The 13,523-nt window shown below is 31.7% G+C and overlaps 1 protein-coding gene and 1 long non-coding RNA gene across 2 annotated transcripts in view; one reads left to right on the top strand and one right to left on the bottom strand.

Annotated features, from left to right (window-relative positions):
• Nucleotides 1-1,129: 1,129 nt before the first annotated feature.
• On the bottom strand, nt 1,130-2,882 carry LOC111706466 (uncharacterized). Its single transcript, XR_002766241.1, has 3 exons — nt 1,911-2,882; nt 1,786-1,818; nt 1,130-1,542 (listed from the first exon to the last, which is right to left on the bottom strand). It is a non-coding gene; the product is annotated as an uncharacterized LOC111706466 (long non-coding RNA).
• Nucleotides 2,883-11,455: 8,573 nt separating this feature from the next.
• LOC111706473 (uncharacterized) overlaps nt 11,456-13,523 on the top strand; it is a 9,585-nt gene continuing 7,517 nt past the window's right edge. Inside the window, exons 1-4 of the mRNA XM_023479355.1 lie at nt 11,456-11,678; nt 11,817-11,924; nt 12,303-12,352; nt 12,483-12,544. Of these exons, the coding sequence (XP_023335123.1) occupies nt 11,628-11,678; nt 11,817-11,924; nt 12,303-12,352; nt 12,483-12,544 (271 nt within the window). The 5' untranslated portion in view covers nt 11,456-11,627. The remainder of the gene's footprint in view (nt 11,679-11,816; nt 11,925-12,302; nt 12,353-12,482; nt 12,545-13,523) is intronic.

Here is a 13,523-nt window from a genome sequence, read left to right as displayed (position 1 = left end):
GTACAAAGTAGGAATATTTGTGTACGTTGAGCTAAGTACAAGTCTAATTCTTGTACTTGCATAACTAAAAATCCAAATTTAGTCAATTTATTCCTTGCAATTCCCATTTATTTCTATATTCCTTGTTAACTAATGGCCAATACATCATTTTCCCATCACATACATGACTGATCTATCCAAGATATATTGCGTCTACAGACTTATTCTAAAAATAGATATATTCAATAATCTTCCATTATTCTGTAAATAGGGTGATGTCTGGTAGAATATATTATGCTGGGCTTCCATGGGAGCCTTGCAAATTTTTTTCTATAAATTGTTTTCCTTGCAACCATTTTTCCTTTGCACAAGTTTAAAGACAAAGCAAGTTTATAAATAGATAACAAGATTTTGCAGATTTTTCTAAATACATTTCCGAAAAAAATTTAATTTTAAGGCAAAGGAATTGAGTCTTTGCAACAAACTCTGATTTTCTAATCCCTATATCTTTGGATTCCAACGTCGTAAACCTTAGACATTTCAAACTATGGCTTTTGTTAGATCAAATAATATAAGTTTGAAATATCAAAGGTTTAAGACATTGGGTTATAAAGATATTGGGATTAGAAAATCAGAGTTTGTGGCAAAGACTCAATTCCTTTTACAATATTTCAACAATCCATGAATCTTTCTTTGGGTCGTCCGAGGTCCTGCAAAAAATGTATAAATAGATTTTTTGTCAAGTAACCTAACAATTTTGTTCATAAGAACTTGATATTTATAAAAATAAATTTTATTATATAAAATATTTCTAATATCTTACATTACATTTATCACAAATAATTTACATTAGGGGAACACTGAGAAATATCCACATTCTGGCGTGAAAATACTTCTTTAAAACAAAAGCAGGAAATAAGTGATTTTAATTTTTTTAAATCTTTTTAGCAAGGGCATTAAAAAAGTAAATGGTAAGAGTGTAGATAGTTCAGATTTCACGAAATCAACTTCTATTTAGGAAAAGAAAGAAATTGAGTCTTTGCCACAAACTATACATCCCTACATCTTTGCTACCCAATGTCGTAGACCTTAGATATTTCAAACTATAATTTCTCTCAGATCAAAAAACCTAAGTTTGAAATATCAGGTTGCGAACATATAGGGATTAGACAATTTGAATTTTGTGTCAAAGACTCAATTCCTTTGATATTTGGATAGCAATAATAGTGTGTTATACAGTTACACACTAAATTAGCAATTAAACTTAGCTTATGGAAATAAGTTGCTTTACTTTATTGGAGCAATAATCTTGACCAATATATATAGTTTTTAGAGGAATTAAACCAAACTGAGCAATTTAGCTCTATGCATGACTTGGCAGAGAATAAAAGTTTCTCCTCACTTGTTTTGCTGATAGGGGGTTGAGCAGAGCAAAGGTTGAGTAGACTGTAAAGCAGAGTGTTAGGCAATAAGTTTGCCTGGAAGAGAGCAATAAGTTTTCTTTAATGACTCTGCTGTAAACCAAAATGAGCCGTAATGCTCTGAAATGAACTGGAATGTCTGCTAAATAAAAAAATATGTTAAGTGCAAGATAAATAAGAATAAATAAAGCTTGATAAGATGCACTGCTCAAATAAGATTTTAGTTTAATAAGAACAAGAAAATATTTTCATCAAAAGTTTCAGAAAAGATCAAAACCAGCGCTTTTATTAATAATGAATTACCAAAATATACCACTGCTTAAACTAAGCTAACATAAACAAAGATTTCACTGGTTAAATAAAGCCTTTTAGTATAAAATTCTACCTCAGATCCGCCGATTTCTCAAACAAAATCCAACTAACAAAATGATAGAATTCCAAATTATTAATCAGAATAACAATTTTAACCAATTTGACTTAATGCATAAAAATTTGATCAATCTTTCTAACCTGGTAGTGAGACCAGATGACCAAGGATACTGCATGGATTTTAGTGTAAACCGGTTTAAAGTTATAAACAAACAGTAAATAAACAAACAGAATATGTAAAAAATAACAAAGAATATTATTTTTTAGATCCAAATCACAAATTTAATCAAATTATTTATGGAATTGTTCCAAACTTACAAAATACGCTAAGGGAGTGCTCTCAATTTACAAAACCGCACTCCAGCTACATTCTTCAACAAATAATTGAGAACCATAAAATAAATAACACAACAGGTGGCTGATTTCATATGGACTGACCCTAAATAAATATATTATTTAAATAGTTTCAATCTGTTTAGCAGCACCTATAACCTATCTTGAATAGCTTTCAATCCCTCTATAACATGTCTTCCTAGTCCCTACCTACTTATATACCTACCTACATACCTACTTACCTACTTGTCTCCCTAACTAATACCTACAAACTTCTCTACTTACTTTTCTACCCTCCAACTTTACTATCCTCTCTACCTAACTGCCTATATACCTACCTACATACCAAAAAATGTAAGTATTGAATATTTATTAAATATTGAAAAAGATTATTTTCAAAAACATTTAACTTTATACTTAGGTCAGTGTTCATCAGTCTTCTTGTATTCATGAAAAATGATTCCTGCAAAGTCTGGATCTAAACATTTATTGATTTGAATGCTGGGGAACTTAAAAAATTCTGGGATTAGGAGTTTTCAGTCCTTTTAATTCTTTAACTGTAGTTTACAGTTTTCTTTTTGGAAGGAGTCATTTTTGTCCTCTGATCCTTCCACTTGGTGTAAATGTCAAATAATCAATAGTAGTTTCTCCGTTAACTTCAACTAACCAATATTGTTTGATAAAATATATAACATGAAACTAAACCACCTTATTTTTTTCTACTGGGATTTCTGAAAACCCGGAACTCTAGGAAAAGTAATTTAAAATATAAACATTAAACTAAACAAATTATGCATTCATTATTATAATTTCTAAGTCAATTGTATTTTCTCTGCAATATATAAAATAAATAAAATAATAAAACTATTAATTGTTCAGTGTATAAACACAGAGGTTTACCAACATTTTACGACGAATGGAAGCATCTAACAACATTAAGTTACTTAAATGACCCCTTCTAAAAAACCATAAAACTATATGCATTCAGTGGCGCAACTAGAACTTTATGTTTTTTAATCCATATTCACTATGTGTAATTATAGTCCCCTATTACAGACTACAATTACAGTCCACCAGTCCTCTTTGTCAAATCTATAGTCCCTTAATTGTAGGTCTGTGAAGTCCTCGATATACAGTATTTCTGTAGTCCCCCTTCTATTTCAATTGTGAATATTTTCTCTTTGTACACATTGTAAAAGTTTTCAGAATTCATAAACAAATTTTGTGGATTTTGAAAATTTTTTGGAATCGAATTTTGTTTGAGGCAAAATTTTCATAAACCTTCCTTGGGGTCACGTGATGTCCTACACAAAATTTGGGCTTGATCGGTTCAGCCGTTTATTAGATGCAAACAAACAGACAGACAAGCAAAGTATATATATATATATATATATATATATATATTCGCATAAGAAGTAACATATATATATATATAGGTTTTTTGTGAGAGGATAAATTAAATATGACGAACTTTCGTTAAGTTAAAAAAGAGAAAATAGTTACTTGAAGCACTTTAGAAAAATTTAGATATTTTTTCCTAATTGGTAAAGTTTCATAAAAAGATGGTCCGCTCTCATGATCATGATACAGTCGAGTGTGGGGGGTGGAGATAGGGGGTGATATGTGTTGGGAGGGGGGTTGGGGGGTTGTTGGGGTCCATTGATTTGTTATAAATAGTGGAAATATAAAAAGAACAAAATTTATTATTTAACATTTGTTCATGTAGATAGAAAGCCAGTTAGGGTTTAGTTAAAAAATTGTACAATAATTATGTTTTACTTTTACGATCATGTTATATTTTAAATATCATTATCATTATTAACCTTAAATATTCAACCCCTGATACAATACTGAACCAAATAAAAAAAAAATTAGATGTAAATAACCTTTGTATGTTATAAATACCATATTTTTCATTTGAACTAAAAAAACCTAAAATATATAATTTAAACTTGATAAGGATCTTGCAGTTAAAATCCGAGGCCAGGGTTTATTTGAAAAGAAAGGTGAAAAATTATAAACTGGTGTAAACTGGCGGTTCTTTTATTGTTAAGGGACTGCAGACGTGATTTTTATATATTTACAATGCAAACATCTGCTTCAAACTAGAGTTTCCATTTTTCCGGAAAAAAATTTCCATTTTGGAAATGGAATGATGCGGAAATTTGTTGCGTAAACCGGAATTCCGGGATAATTCCGGTATAAATGGAAACCGGAAATTACGTGACGTAAACCGGAAAAATTTCCGTTTTACGGTAAAAAAATCGTTCCGGAAATCGTTCCGGAATTCCGGTTTTCCGGAACCTTTTCCATAATGGAAATGGAAAAAATTTCCGGATCATTTCCGTATGTAAACCGTAACCCGTAATTCCGGTGGAAACCCTACTTCAAACACAAGAACTGAACACCTTTTTTATAGAACAATGATTGTATCAGACCAAGGGTTAATCAAGGGTTCTACGAGATACCAAATGTTGATTGATTGATATTGATTGGAAGTACACTATCAAGTTGTACTTCACTGTGTACTGCAAGGAAATGTTTATTTTTCTGTATATAATTTACCTCTTATATTGATTATTGATATTTACATCTATTAACAACTGAAATGCAGTACAAAAAAATAACTTACAAAAGCTCATAATGATAGAGAAAGTGTATTATCTGTTTTAAAAAGTACTTTCAAGCCCTTTCAAGTCTGATCCAATCAGGATCACAGTTGGGATTATTTGTTGTTGGGTTGTATCAGATAAAGGTTTACAGGGCACCATTGTGAATCAGACTCATGCCCCTCTTTAAATGGAAGATAACTCGAAAATAAAACTGCAATAGACACAATACAATCACACACATGATAGAAAATTCCATTATTTAGTTTATCTATATTATTTAAGTTTTTTCCTTAAACTCAAATATTCTGATCTCCTTGATACATAGTATAAACCTTTACAGTATTTGATCTGAAATATCAATTTAGAAAATACATGTTTGTGGTAAAAAGTCATTTCCTTTGACTATGGGCATGTATTCCACTATTTTTTATTTACTCCAAAGTCTTTCTTAAGGACTATAAATAAATTCAGACCCGAAAGCCTTTCTGAGGTGAAGGTTTTTACATGCGACCCTAGCAAAAGTTGTCGAAAGGGTGTTAATATTTAGATACTGTTCTCACTATGCAAAATTTGTTCTTTTTGTAACCAATGAGAATATTAGAGTTTGAGGGGAGTTATCTGTTCATTTGAAAAATTTCATCTAAAGACCTCCCACCAATTTTAAACAATATTGATTTACAGTTAGAGAACGTGGTCCTTTAATTAGCTTGGTTGAACTGTTATGCCAATGTTGACTTTTTGAATAACTAAACGGTGGTATGGAAACGCCTCAACACGGAAACGCGTGAACACGGAATCGGACCCAAAAAAACGGAAACCTCCCCAAAATGAATTTTTTTGAGGCGTTTCCTGTTTTTTCAAAAATTATCGGAAATCCCTCAAATTAATTTTTAGAGGAATTTCCTGTTTTTTTATCCGTTTCCCAGATTTTTAGGTCGGATTTCGGTTTATATGGGTCTTATATTTTTGAGAGATTTCCTAATATTTTCGATCCGTTTCCTCATTTTGGGTCCATTTCCGGTTTTCAAAAAAAGTTTAAAAATCTCAGTTTGTTGATCGGTTTCCTCTTTTTTGGGTCCGTTTCCTCATTTTTTGGGTCAGTTTCCGGTTTTCAAAAAAAGTTTTAAATTCTTAGTTTGTTAATCGGTTTCCTCTTTTTTTGGGTCTGTTTCTTCATTTTTTGGGTAAGTTTCCGGTTTTCAAAAAAAGTTTTAAAATCTCAGTTTGTTGATCGATTTCCTCTTTTTTAGGTCTGTTTTTTGGTTTTCAAATAAAAAATTTTAAATCTCAGTTTGTTAGTCGGTTTCCTCTTTATTTGGGCCCGTTTCCAGTTTTCAAAAAATGTTAGTATCCCAGTTTTATTGGTTTGTACCCTTTTTTTGATCGGTTCCCTCATTTTTTGGGTCAGTTTCCGGTTTTCAGAAAAAATGCATTATTTTCGAATTTTGATTAATGTGCTTTAGTATCTGGTTTAAAATAAAATATTACGGTTTTGGCTTTAATTGGAGTTTTCATCTCCTTCTGGGTCAAAATTGTTCCTCAAAATCTGTCCGGAACATTTTCTGCAACTTTTAGGAAATACAGGGCTACCCTCAAAGGAAGAGATTTTAGACACGATAGTACGAAATTTATACTGTCAATTTCCAAGATAACTTGTTTTTATCTTTCCCAAATCATCAACTAAGCAATGAGAAGAAGTTTCCGCAGTGGCCTAAATAAGTGGGGTTATTTCCCCCCCCCAGAATCCTGGGGGTAATTACCCCCCTCCCCCTAGAATTTGTTTTAAAAAAAGGTTGATTTTAAAATTGAATATCTTTAAAATTTGCACGAAAATAATTTAAAATGTGCAGATACTTCAGATATTTCAGATTTTAAGTCAACATATTCTAAATGATTCTAAATTTTAAAGTAATAGTCAATGTCATTACAATTAGATGTTTTTTCAATTGAAAAATTAGCGTCTGGGCAATGCAGAATATATTTTTACTTTAAGATTTAGGGATGAGAATATTTGGGTTTGTGGCAACATCTAGAGAACATTCTGAGACTGAGCCTGGCAAACTTCTAACTGATAATCATATTTGATAACTGTTGGTTCAATCTGTGTAATCTTTGTTTGATTGGATAAATATTGTTTATCACAATAAACCATAAATCCCTACAAGCTGGAGATAGCACACATGAATCAAGTCTTTCATAAATTAGTTCCCAAAGGAGCTCAGGAGTCAGGATACTTAGTTGTGATTTTTGGGGGAGGGGGAGTACCAAGGTAGAGAAGATAGAGACAGAGAGCTTTTTGTGTCCTTGAGGTAGTATCAGGGGAGACTGGAATTTATTACATCTATATTGTATAAACTTGAAATCTTCATAATAAATATTTGATTTGATTTGATTTAATTTGATTTGATGTATCAATCTATAATATTTTGTTAGATAAATAAATGGATTATTAAGACAATTTTTGCCTACCCTGTTTTTAAAGGTAAACGAAACTGTATTTTTAGGAAGGTTAGGGGGGTAATTAGAACATTTAGCTTTAGAGTGGGGGGGGGGGGGGAAAAAAAAAATTCGTGCTTTTAAACCCCCCCCCCCTTGTCTAAAATATGAAACCACCTATGTTAGTTCTCGACGTAAATATATTAATGTGCAATATTGCATTCAATCTAAAACTTTATTTCGTAAATCTATATTTCAGTTTTTAAGCTTCACATTTTATTAAAAAGAATTATACTATTTAAATACGTATAAATGATTTGGTTGGCATTTCTTTCCTTAGTTTTTTTTGTTTTGTTTTTTTGACAAAATATATTTTTTATGGTTTTTAACTATTGCACATATTTTATATTTTCTTAATTTTTACGCGTTTTCATTAAAAAGAAACTTTCATTAGGAAAGCAGAAATGTGGAAACTGAGAATTTAAAGTTATTAAAAAAACTAACCTTCAATATGATTAAATGGGTCAAAAAAAGAGAAAACGATCATCAAACTGAGAATTTACAACTTTTTCTGAAAACCGGCAACAGACCCCAGAATGGGGGAAAGGATCGGATAAATGGGGAAACCGATCAACAAACTAAGATTTTGAAACTTTTTTTGAAATCGGAAACGAACCCAAAAAAAAGAGGAAACCGATCAACAAACTAAGAATTGAAAACTTAATTTGAAAACCGGAAACGGACCCAGAAAATGAGGAAATGGACCCAAAAAAGGAGGAAACCGATCAACAAAATGAGACTTTAAAGTTTTTTTGAAAACCGGAAACGGACCCAAAAAATGAGGAAACTGACCCAAAAAAGAGGAAACCGATCAACAAACTGAGACTTTAAAACTTTTTTTGAAAACCGGAAACGGACCAAAAAAAAATTAGGAAACGGACCAATCAAAGAGGAAACCGATCAACAAACTGAGAATTTAAAGCTTTTTTTGAAAACCGGAAACGGACCAAAAAATGAGGAAACGGACCCAAAAGCAGAGGAAACCGATCAACAAACTGAGAATTTAAAAGTTATTAAAAAAACTAACCTTCAATATGATTAAACGGGTCAAAAAAAGAGGAAACGATCAACAGACTGAGAATTTACAACTTTTTCTGAAAACCGGCAACAGACCCCGAAATGGGGGAAAGGATCGAAAAAATGGGGAAACCGATCAACAAACTGAGATTTTGAAACTTTTTTTGAAACCGGAAACGGACCCAAAAAAAGAGGAAACGAACCCAAAAAATGCGGGAAACGAATCAAATGTAAATATAGCAAAAACCGACCCAAAATATTCGGAAATCTCTCAACACTTTTTAGTTTTTTAGGGATTTTCGATAATTCTTGAAAAAAGAAGGAAACGGACCCAAACTCACTTTTGAGCCCGTTTCCGTGTTGAGGCGTTTCCATAGCACCAACTAAGCTCAAGGCTGTCCAACGATGTATGAAATTTTAGTTTTTATAGTTACATGGTTACATAGCAATGAGGGTTCCATATTCCAGTCCTAAATAGGACTTTCCAGTAGGTACACACTTCATCAAGTTACAGTCCTACTCCAGTAGACATATGTTTCATCAAGATACAGTCCTAATTAGTACTTTCAAGTAGGAATTTTCTTCATCAAGATACGGTCCTAATTAGTACTTTCAAGTAGGTATACGCTTTATCAAGTTACAGTCCTAATTAGTACTTTCAAGTAGGTATACGCTTTATCAAGTTACAGTCCTAATTAGTACTTTCAAGTAGGAATATGCTTCATTAAGATACAGTTATAATTATTACTTTCAAGTAGGAATATGCTTCATCAAGATACGGTCCTAATTAGTACTTTCAAGTATATATACGCTTTATCAAGTTACAGTAATAATACTTTCAAGTAGGAATATGCTTCATCAAGATACGGTCCTAATTAGTACTTTCAAGTATATATACGCTTTATCAAGTTACAGTAATAATTAATACTTTCAAGTAGGCATACACTTCATTAAGATACAGTCCTAATTAGAACTTTCAAGTAGGTACACACTTCATCAAGTTATTGTCCTAATTAAAGTAGATAAATGCTTCATCAATGTACAGTCCTAATTAGAACTTTCAAGTAGGCATTCACTTCATTAAGATACAGTCCTAATTAGAACTTTCAACTCAAGTAGGTACACACTTCATCAAGTTACCGTCCTAATTAAAGTAGATAAATGCTTCATCAATGTACAGTCCTAATTAGTACTTTCAGGTAGGCATTCACTTTATCAAGTTACAGTCCTAATTAGTACTTTCAAGTAGGTACACACTATATCAAGTTACAGTCCTTATTAGAACTTTCAAGTAGGCATACATTTCATCAAGTTACAGTCCTAATTAGTACTTTCAAGTAGGTACACACTATAGCAAGTTACAGTCCTAATTAGTACTTTCAAGTAGGCATACACTAATCAAGTTACAGTCCTAATTAGTACTTTCAAGTAGGTACACACTATATCCAGTTACAGTCCTAATTAGAACTTTCAAGAAGGCATACACTTCATCAAGTTATTGTCCTAATTAGTACTTTCAAGTAGGTATACGCTTTATCTAGTTACCGTCCTAATTATTACCTTATCAATATTTGTATTTTAACAACCATGAATCAGAATTAGCATTCATGTTCCATCTATTTCATTCATTTTCTAACTAAATGATCCAAACAATGCCTTGCTATTTTCTTTAATTTTCATTCAGCCCATTCATTAAACGATCGTTTTTTGCTTCTTTTTTTTTAATCTTTTTCAAGAACCATCGTTTCGTTTTTGGAAAAAACGATAGTTTTTAAAAAGGACCCACTCGTTTTGAACTTTTAGAAAGCGAATAACGATAGTTTTAGAAAATGATCGTTTTTTAAAAAACGATTTGTGACCGTTTTTTATACGATTGTTTTCGTCGTTAATGATCGTTAACGAAGGGTTTTCGTTATCGATTGTTAACGAAACAACAAGCTTTATGAAAACGGACATTTTTGAAAAAAAAATTACATGCAACTTTTTTGAATGTCGTCTTACATGAAGTTAAAAAGTTGTGGGGGAGCTAAAACTTCTTGATATTTTCTTAAAAACTACCCAATGATAAGTACAGGTCGGTTTCCTCTCTTCGTTAACGATCGTTAACAAAGGGTCGTCGTTAAAGATCGTTAACAAAGGTTTGATGTTAACGATCGTTAACGAAAGGTCATCGTTAACGGTCGATAGCGAAAGGTCGTCGTTAACGGTCGTTAAAGAAAGGTCGTCGTTAACGGTCGTTAACGAAACAAAGATTTTTATAAAAACGACCATTTTTAAAAAACGAACTTTTTGAAAAAATGATGGTTTTTAAAAACGATCCTTTCGTTTTCGATTTTTCGTCGTCGTTTTTATAATGAAACGATCGTTTTTTAAAAAAAATGAAAACTTAAACATCCCTACCAACAACTTCCTTAGGCCCAAAGCAATTTCATAATAAATATAATGATTTCATAATTAATAGCTAGTAATCTCTTCATTACAAGGAGGGCAATAGGGATGCAACAAATATAGGAGGGAATTTTACACTGCCAAGGCTTCTCAAGGCCATCTTGGGTCTTACAGCATCACAAGCGTAGCTATGCATATATCAGGGATTCATTAGTGTCATAAGTTAGTTATGTAGTTGGAAAAGTTGTTTCCTCAATAGCAAGATTTGTTCTCTGCTTTGCATGTTTTTTTTTCCCCAAAAAGTTAATTTATAATAAAAATAGTTAAATAATGCTATTTTTTTTAGTAAACTTTGTTAATTTTATGGTAAATGGTTTAGATTTTTAGCCCTATTCCATGCTTAAAATCTTATTTCCTTCTTAACAAAAATAAAATATTGTAGCTACACAGAATGACAAGAGAAATAAAAAGGACTAATTCTATATTGAAATCTATTTTACAACAGTTAGATAAACGAACTATATATTAATTGACTTTGGGTTTCTTGGATAGTAAATGAGAGATGACTTTCTAGCTCCTCCACAATATAATAAAATTCACATAATTTAAAAATTTTGGCTTAGTGCTTTGTTTTATGGATTTCTGGCATTTAAACTTTTAATGTATAGATTAAANGATGAAAATGAAAATGTAAAATGTCTCCTGTTTGATAGATCTGATTAGATTCACAATATCTCGTTTGTATTAGTATCGTTCGATTTAAAGTTTGTATCTTTTGTATATAAATATATTGTAAGAAAAACCGAAGCGTCGAATATTTGAGAAACTCAGTGCATTGCTTTATTGATTTTTATTCATATACTATATTATAATATATGCAAAAACAAATATACTGGCTATGAGATAATAGCTAAATAAGCATACCTTGGCCATTTTATTTCCAGGTTGCATTCCATGTAATTTTTTAAAAATACATACACAAATAATCCCCAACTTGTTATCAGAAAACAGAATGTTACTGCTAGAGAAAAGAAGTATTCTGTTTCTCCTTCTTATTTCTCAGGAAAAGTTATTTTACATTAATTGCTAGAAGATTGCTCCAGAACCCAGGTTTCCAAAGCTTATCAAATTAAAACATTCATTAAATTAAATCAAAATAAAAGATAAAATGTTATTATAACAATAACTTTAAATGTCCAAGTGCTGGGGGGAGGAAAGATCCTACACTTTTGGACCAAGAGAAGTCAGCCAGGAGTTCTGGAAAACCAGAAGTGTTGTCAGTACACGCAGATTCAGGTCTCCAGTTGAGGTATCTTTGCCTATTATCTATATTCAATTACTTGATGTTGCTTAGATTGATTGAATGCCTCTAAATGCAGGCTAAGTCCCATTTTGTAACATACATCATTAAGATTAAAAGTGGGTGTTAAAAACATGCTGTAAGGCAAACAATAATTATTGTGAATACAAGTTACACTCTTCCCTCGAGTGGTTTTTGACCTGTTTAAGTTAACAATGTCACTTTACAAAAATGTTGATTTTCTTAATATTTTACCATTCACTTAAAGGTATTCTAAATTTCAAAGCTAAATGTTATTAGTTAAGCAAGAATCCAATATACCAACGTTAGAGGGTTCCCCCCATTTTCACAAAGCTATTAAAGTTTGATTATAAATCTGAATTTCAGTGTGCATCTTCTCTTCGCCTGGGATCACTGTACAATTCTTTCCTTTACAGGTAAGTTTGCCATGCTACCAATTTCTTATGTATCTGTGTTTTTAGGAAAAATATTCCTGTTTAGGAAAATGGATTCTAAATTCCAGTCATTTATGATGATTTAATTCCAAGTTAATTCTGAGATTCTTAGGGAGGATGGATTATGTGAGATGGCCTTTGTTGATAAGCTGACACCAAGTTCACTATCTCCAGGAGAAAATAATTAACTTGGAATTGGTTAAAACACGATTTATATTTATTCTTTGAGAAAAGAAATTAATCATTCATTTTAAAGATTAAACTTACTCTCTGTCCAATTCCTATGCAAATATTGTTTTGAGGAGTCCAAGAAGTAAAAAAAAGGAGGAAACAATTATAAGATCTAACATTCCTAGAAAATATATTGAATATGTCAGTTTTTCCTCTTTGGTCTAAAAAATTAAATTTATCATGCCGGGTTAAAGTTGTTAATATGCAGAAGAGTTTCTTCAAACTATTATTCTATTTTTATCATTAGTTACATTCAGTGGAACACTAAAATATACATGTAGGGTACTTAGTTCCTAGTGACAATTAACATAGGGCCACTTTCTGATATGAATGAGTTGCCAGATGACAGGTGTCAATTTGCCAGATGGCATTTTTACCACTTTACCTTTAACCAGGTTTCAATTTTGCTAGAACACTTTATTAACCCATATTAGTGAAGAGACGGTCAATTTTGACCGGGTAAGGTTTTTATTTTTTAGCGCCTTCATTTCTAAACCAAATGTCGTCCTATTTCATTCCCACCCTTCCTTTAGATATACCGAGTATCGCCTATAGGTTGCAGGCATGTTACAGGTCGATTGGGTGATAGAGCAGCTAGCAACAATAGTGAGAGATTTAAATTCAGGAACCTTCGGATCCAACAGATATAAATCTGTGAAAAATTGTTTTCAAAATTTTTTTTAATTTCTATGAAAAGTTTGCATTTTATGTTAGTTCTATGCTAATGTTAAGTTCAGTGTAAAAAGTTTATGTTTCTTGCTCTTTTTAGCCTTTTTTTCGGCCCGGTCAAAATTGCCCGTCTCGGACCAGGTCAATTTTGACCGCCCGGTCGAAATGCTAGTTTTTAGGCACACACTGTGCAGTATAAACCCTACCCCAATATAGTATATTTACAAACACACCCTCCTGTATAGTATATATA

This window comes from Eurytemora carolleeae, unplaced genomic scaffold (assembly GCF_000591075.1).
Source record: "Eurytemora carolleeae unplaced genomic scaffold, Eaff_2.0 scaffold720, whole genome shotgun sequence".
In the NCBI taxonomy this organism is placed as follows: Eukaryota; Metazoa; Arthropoda; class Copepoda; order Calanoida; family Temoridae; genus Eurytemora; species Eurytemora carolleeae.
This window is presented reverse-complemented; position numbering and strand designations above follow the sequence as displayed.